This window comes from Chenopodium quinoa, unplaced genomic scaffold (genome assembly GCF_001683475.1).
Source record: "Chenopodium quinoa cultivar QQ74 unplaced genomic scaffold, ASM168347v1, whole genome shotgun sequence".
NCBI lineage: Eukaryota > Viridiplantae > Streptophyta > Magnoliopsida > Caryophyllales > Amaranthaceae > Chenopodium > Chenopodium quinoa.
This window is the reverse complement of record NW_018744693.1, coordinates 760,721-767,826: the sequence shown is the minus strand read 5'-3', so window position 1 is coordinate 767,826 and position 7,106 is coordinate 760,721. Positions and strand designations below refer to the sequence as shown.

Below are 7,106 nucleotides of genomic sequence, written 5' to 3'. Positions count from 1 at the left end.
CCAATAAGAATATGCCACGTGGCATAATTAGCCTAAATGACTAGCGGAGTTAACTGTCGTTAGTCATTAATGACACTCTGTGAATTTTTTACAAACTCGGTGAGATTTGTTGAATTCTGAAAAGTCCGATGACATTTGGTGAATTTTTAAATTGCTCAGTGGCATTTGGTGAAATATCCGTTTTTTTAATTTATGTTTTTTTACCTATATACAACCCTATTTTAGGAATAATTGTATTGAAAGATCACCAGTATACTGAGCATTTATGGAAGTAGAAAACTTTTTAGGAATGAAGTGTCTCGATTTATTTCACAAACATGTTACACTTTCCCATATGAAAGTGCACAAATGCCCAAATGACTAATTTCAGTCTTCATGCCAAACATTAAACATCAATTATATATTAACTAGAACATGTACAAAATGCAGACATGTCTCCAGGATTACATCCATCACCTATCGTTTGCTCAGCGCTTCCCAGAGCACATCCAAATCAATATTACCTCCAGAAACTATAATAGCTACATGTTTGCAATCTGCCCACAAAGGATTTTGCTGAAAGCTATCAGACAGAACAGCAGCAAGACCTATGGCTCCGCTGGGTTCTACTGCTACCTTGAGAATTTCATAGCAAAGTTTCATAGCTTCTACAATTTCCTTATCATCTACTGTGATGACTGCATCCACCAAATCTCGAACAATGGGCCTATTTCCAGCAAAGATAACCCATAAGAGTGCAACAAAGGGAAAGAAGTAGAAACATAATGTAGAGGTGGGGTTGAAGGGAGGGAATGAAAAATGATCCTGCATACATAAATAATTTGATGATTTACCGTAACAACAAAGATCTCATTATTATTGTCTCACTTTTTTTTAGCAAGGACATTAAGAAGCACTCAATGAGAAACTGCTGCTTCCATAAGATAGTTAAGAAAAATTATTTCCAACGATAAGTGAATAATCTAGCATGCACAATTGATCCTAAGAGGTAGATTAAGACATGAAATTTATAATTTCATGTCAAAAGTGTAGGAAAGAAGATGTTAGACTGTAAGTGGCTACATTTGTAATTATATGGCATGAACATGGCTAGTCTTGAAGTAAAAAAAGACATTCAATTCTTCCAAACATTAACACGAAGAATACTAATTTTTTTTAAAAATGCTAGATTTTAAAGTTTGCATGAAATAAGCTTGTTTAGTTGCCTTTACCAGGTTAGATCCCCAAGGAAAGCTCTAAGTCCATCAGCAATTGTATTGGTCTGAGGCAATGTAACTACTCTGCCTTTTTCTTTTGAAAGAGCTGCATCATTGGCTCCGACAGGTTCTGCAGCCAGAACTCGAATGGATGGATTGATTGATTTGGCAGCAAGTGCCACACCTGATATTAGACCCCCTCCTACAAAAAAACCAAATTGAAATCTGTTGGCCAATGCTAGAGGATTAAGATTACTTTCAACCAGAAGCATGAATATAATTATAAGGAAAAAAAAAAAAAGGTGAACTTCCAAAGTTCCAAGATCTCACCACTTATTGGAACAATTAAGGTGTCTATTTCAGGGAATTGCTCCAAAAGTTCAAGTGATATCGTCCCTTGCCCACTGCAACAAACCTAGTTACAAACTTACAATTGCCATTGCGAATTCATAGGTGGCTAAGCAATAAAGCAACCCCAATAATCAATCACAGAAATATGGAAAGATGAATTACCAAAACCAAACACTTTAAATAAGATTGTACCTTATAATGCGGCTATCATTATATGGATGTATAAGAACAGCACCAGTGTCTTGCTGTACTTTATCAGCAGTAACTTGCCTTGACTCAAAAGTAGGCTCACACCAGATTACCTCACCTCCATAACGGATTACATTCTTAACTTTACATTTTGGAGCATTACTGGGAACAACTATATATGCAGGGATTCCCCGCATTTGCGCAGCCAAGGACAATGCAGCAGCATGGTTGCCACTACCAATTAGTGTCAGGTGATATTAACACAGCAAATCAGATACTAACACAAAAGAATCAATTTAAGAAAAAGACTTACCTGCTATGAGTTACCACTCCTTTAGCAGCCTGTTCCTCGTCAAGTGAAAGCACAGCGTTTGAAGCACCTCTGAATTTAAAAGCCCCTCTAGGGTAATATACCAACAAGTAGAGATGGAAGTGTTAGAATCATTCTGCCGGTTTAATATAAGACTCAAATCTCTACATTCAAAATTGAAGACCGTGTAGGTTAGAATCTGAAATTTCAAACTGTAAACGCACTCAAATAAACTAATAAAAGTTCCTCACCCCTTCTGAAAGCATTCACATTTGAAGAGCAGCCTCCTACCAGCCATCACATTCAAAGTATCAGAGGAAAAGACAGGAGTATTGTGAATGACAGACTTAATACGCTCATGGGCTTCCTTGATGGAAGAAAGATCAGAAGCGTATTGATCAGATCCATTGCCTTTCCCTGTGTCCATTGTATTGATACACTGTATGCATATCCAATACAAACACATGAATTTTATGTGCCAGGAACAGAATCAAAAGTTCAATACTGGTAAATGCAGATTATGTGCATTTGCACAGACAACATGTAATTTCCACAGGACAGGCACTTCATCAATCTGCTCCAACACTTCCTATGGCTAATGTACGACGAACTCAACAAGCCACTCTATTCAAAATTCCAATTCCACCCACTTAATCTTCCTCAAGACTCCTATTTCATCGGTTAGCTATTTCGATGTAATACTTAGTCTTAATCATCTTTTTGGGTTTAATCCAAATCAACTCTACAAACATCACCACCATAGTAAAAATATAATGTCTCTTTCCATTAATAACCTCAAATGGAGCTATACATACATACACATACATACATCAGTGTATAGAAACTTATGCAAGAATGATTCAACTCAAAGGTATGGATTGACATGGGTTTTAACCAGAAATTGCAATTAACACATCTAATTGCTTCTTAATTACTTAATTACATATATGAATATCAATTTTTACCAATTGGCTCCCTAAACAACATCAACAATAAAACTAAAGCCTTGTTTCAAAGTACTCTTTTTACCTAAAAACATATCATACTACATGACATGAATCACATGATACACTATATACAGCATTTTCATATAGACATCATTCTTTAACAATTTAATTCAGACTTAATTATTTTTAAAAATTAAAATTTGTAACTTTGCAAATTTCTTAACTGAACAGATTAAAGTCAAATTATCAATTAGCTACAATTGAAAGGGTAAAAAGAAAATGGGATGAGGCGACTTACATGGGGATTGATTAACGGCTGCTTAAACGCCGTTGATGGTGGCACTGGTTTTGCAGTTGTTTAGTGAGAGAAAATAAATGCCATGGATTTTATTGAGCAAAAGACAACATGGTACTTGAATAGATTGTGATGTGTGACTTTGTGATTGTTTGATATGTTGGTTCATTTTTTTAAGCTCCTACTTGTATAATTGTTCATTTCGTTTTCTCTCTCCTACTTGTATTTCATTTCCATTGAATCAAAATTTTCATACTATTCCGTATTCCTTCCGTCCCTTTATTAGATTCTTATTTATAGCATTTATTCCTTACATAATAGAGAAAAGTAGGAATCTAATTAAGGATTGGAGGGAGTACTATTTTTTAATACTTGCAAGTTGCAAGCTTGCAAGACTCATAAAAAAATAATAAACGGATTGATTAAGTTATACATAGTAAAACTTAACCATAACAATTTCATATGGAGTACGTGATAAAGTATTTCACTTAAATTATTCGTTCACACTTGATCAATCCCAAGCCTCTCATCGGAAAAAATTACCAAAGCTCTATTCTTATATGTGAAAGTTGAAATAACTTTGATTTGAATCACGAATTCAAATTTATTATGCATAACTCATAAGGATTATATTCATTTTAGATAAAGTGCATATTCATGTGAACCACCTTGTGTATGATATTTTTGTGCCTTATTGGACCATTTGTTGAGGAGTAAAAAAAAAAAAAAAAAAAAATCATTTAAGGCCTATGATGGTCTAATGGACTATAGGCCTTGTAAAGCCCAAATTTAACTTGGGCGTTTAAGAACTTAAGTTGCATGAGTTACTTTTTCATTTAGTTTGCAAGAGTTAAGGGCCTATGGCCCAAGTGGATAACAACATTGCACATATTGAAGGACTTGGCCCATTACAAATTGAGAGTATTACTATGTGAACTGTAAAGAGCTACCAATAAAATATTGAACATCCATTGGGGTGATGAAAATCCGGGAGCTTACACAACAAATTCACCGAATTATTTATAGAATTCTTGTGAAATCATAGAATTTTAGGTTGATACTATATACCATGTATGTAAATTGCTTAAAATTTTGTCTAAGACTATATTTAAAAATATAAAAGTATGATCTTAAAAAAATAATTACCACTTAAACATGCGTTTATTTCCAACATCAAGTACAATAATTCATTAAAAAGGTGGGGACGGGGTCAATTGAATATGATTCTTGCCATACTTTGTCAACATATACCAATACTTGCATACTTGTTCTTATGCATTTTCAAGTACAATGACAAGACTACATTGAATTTCAATATACCAAATTCATCAAACAAAAAAAAAAAGGTTCAAAATTTCTCAATTATTTGGGAAGATATAGTACAAAGAATCATAAGATTCATACCTATTACAAGTATTAAACAAAAATGAAAAATGTGAGTTATACAATAGCAATCCACCTAGCTACGAGATTAATTTACATACACCAAAAATGGATTTTCCAAAAATGGTAAGCACTATAACATGAATCTTCCTATACTATACCAAAGCATTCAACGTACCAAAACCAAAATGTTTTTAGAGAATACTACGTACATTTTGCGTGACATTTCTTTACCAAGGCAAAGGAGCAACCCAAACCGCAGAGGGATCCGAAGTCTTCAACCATTCGGGTTGCATCCAACAAAGCGATTTGATACCCGAATAATCCATATCATAAACACCCATATCATTTCCGGGTCGAATAAACCCGAAATCCTTCACATTCCTTTGTCTATCATCCGTGAAATATATCTTGTTTCCTTCAATCCCACTAACCTCCAATAAAGACAAACAAATAGAAGTATTCATACCCAAGAACAATGCATACTCCCCAAGTCCATAGACCTCGACCCATTTACCAATACCCGAATCCATTTTACACACCCGAAACTCCCGGGTTGAAATCGGAGGATCCACATTAGGGGCATTATTGTAAATATCCTCATCATCACTGACATTTTCGTAATAAAATGCTTCATTAAATTGAAATTTCCTAAGTACCCTACAAAGCTCCCCTTTAATTTCAACCAAGTAATACTTCTGCCTTACAAATTTGGACACATCGGACGGCTGAGATGAAATCTCCTTAATCAAGCAACGGTCAAGATTGCAAGTGAATATCTTACCATAATCATTAACAACGTAAAATCTCCCCTTAAAGAACAAACCATCAGAAAACCCATTCATCTTCACAACACAAAAAATGCAACTTAGTCCAAGAAACATCACCAACCCTACAAAACGCAGCACCTCGTACTTCATAAAGTATCAAAACGACACACTTCGAGTCTAAGGAAGGAGACGAAGAAAGAAGCGCCTTTTCAACATTTTCCGTAATTCTTGGAAGCCAACGACGCCGTTTGATGAAAGGATTAAGAAGATAAATAGAATTAGACGAGCTATGATTGTCTATAGTGAGGACTAGCCAGCCATCATACGACCCGCGACACCGGTGAGAACAGGGGACGTTGATGTTGAGGTAATTTTGATCAGACGGTGGAAAATTGATGAATTTCCGGTGATGGGTTTTACGTGGAACGGTGATAATGAGGCCAGGGATTGGGTGTGATAAGGTGTAGCGGTTGTACTTTGCGATTGATCTCCAAGACGAACATACACCGCTGATTCGAATGTGATCAGATGGTTTTTTGATTCGTTTTATGATCAAAGATAGGACATCTTTGTTTATTTCCGACCAATCGTGAGTACGAGACTTAACCATTTTTATGATTGGAGAAATGGAAGAAAGAAGGAGAAAAAAAAAAAACAGGGGAGTTTGAAACAGGGGAAAACAGAGGTATTTAAGGGGTAGGGTTTAAAGTGTTACTTGGGGATCAAGGATTTTAAATGGGGATTAAGGTTAAATTAAGGTTTTACTTGAGGATTACGGTTTTGTTGGTGGGGAATAACGGAAATTCGGTTATGTTTGCCGCGTCGGTTATTTTTAGGGCTTTTGGGCTTTAAATTATGGGTTTTCAAAGATTCAAACTAGTCAAAATTTATTTAAGATGGTAACCGTTAACCAAGAGTGACCGAAGCGCCTTATTTTTGTCGAAGTGAAATTATTTTTACCAAACTTAAATTATTTTTACTAAATTGAAATTTATTTTACTCATCTGAAATTATTTTTGCTGAACTGAATTTATTTTTAATTTTCAGTTATATTTTTCGTTTAAGTTATTGATTTTTACTGAATTGAAATTTTTTTACTGAACTAAAATTAATTACTGAATATTTTTTTTTTGTAGGAAGCGAACAAGGCCTGAGTATAACCTTTTTTTTTTCCAAGCCTTTTTTTATGTGGGTTTATATTCAACAAATGTATAAGAATTAAGAAAGGATGTAACGCAGAGTGAGAGTAAAGGATAGTTTAACGGATTGGAGCTTCCCTTATTGTCCCAAGAAATCTTGAGATCGAATTTCATCACATGTCCTTATGACTCTAAAAAAAAGTAGTAGAGTTTAGAGCATGCTTGGAATGAGGATAATATATTAAGAGGGTAATAAAAGTCAAAATTGAAAAACATAAGTCAGTAAATGTATTGTTAATAGGAGGTATGGTCTTTACAAACGAAATAAGGTAGTTGTTCTGTGATGAGGAAAAGAAAGAGATGGAGAAATTATTACCCTCATAATGAGGGTAATCGTTACACACCCTCAAAATGAGCCTTTTTCTTCACCTCATACACCATCACTACATAATTTGTCTTACAAGCACACCAGCCATTACTATCTCATCATTCTCTATTTACTTTCATTTTGCTTAGTTTGACTTTT

General features: G+C 34.6%; 1 protein-coding gene and 1 pseudogene across 1 annotated transcript; both read right to left on the bottom strand.

Moving 5' to 3' along the window:
* Window positions 1-280: 280 nt before the first annotated feature.
* LOC110702457 (serine racemase-like) lies at window positions 281-3,533 on the bottom strand. The gene is made up of 7 exons (XM_021880162.1): window positions 3,292-3,533; window positions 2,298-2,485; window positions 2,050-2,136; window positions 1,740-1,970; window positions 1,527-1,600; window positions 1,212-1,398; window positions 281-706 (listed from the first exon to the last, which is right to left on the bottom strand). The coding sequence occupies exons 2-7, from the start codon at window positions 2,471-2,473 to the stop codon at window positions 457-459; spliced, it is 1,005 nt and encodes a 334-aa protein (XP_021735854.1). The 5' UTR covers window positions 2,474-2,485; window positions 3,292-3,533; the 3' UTR covers window positions 281-456.
* A 921-nt stretch (window positions 3,534-4,454) lies between these two features.
* LOC110702456 lies at window positions 4,455-6,334 on the bottom strand (annotated as a pseudogene).
* Between the last annotated feature and the right edge of the window lie 772 nt (window positions 6,335-7,106).

Bases quoted from the DNA above. Each gene is read 5' to 3' on its own strand.
- LOC110702457 (XM_021880162.1), bottom strand. From the start codon at position 2,473: ATGGACACAGGGAAAGGCAATGGATCTGATCAATACGCTTCTGATCTT. The intron at 2,137-2,297 runs GTGAGGAACTTT...ATATTACCCTAG, and splicing joins TGTGAATGCTTTCAGAAGGG to AGGGGCTTTTAAATTCAGAG. The intron at 1,399-1,526 runs GTGAGATCTTGG...GTTTTTTTGTAG, and splicing joins CTTAATTGTTCCAATAAGTG to GAGGGGGTCTAATATCAGGT.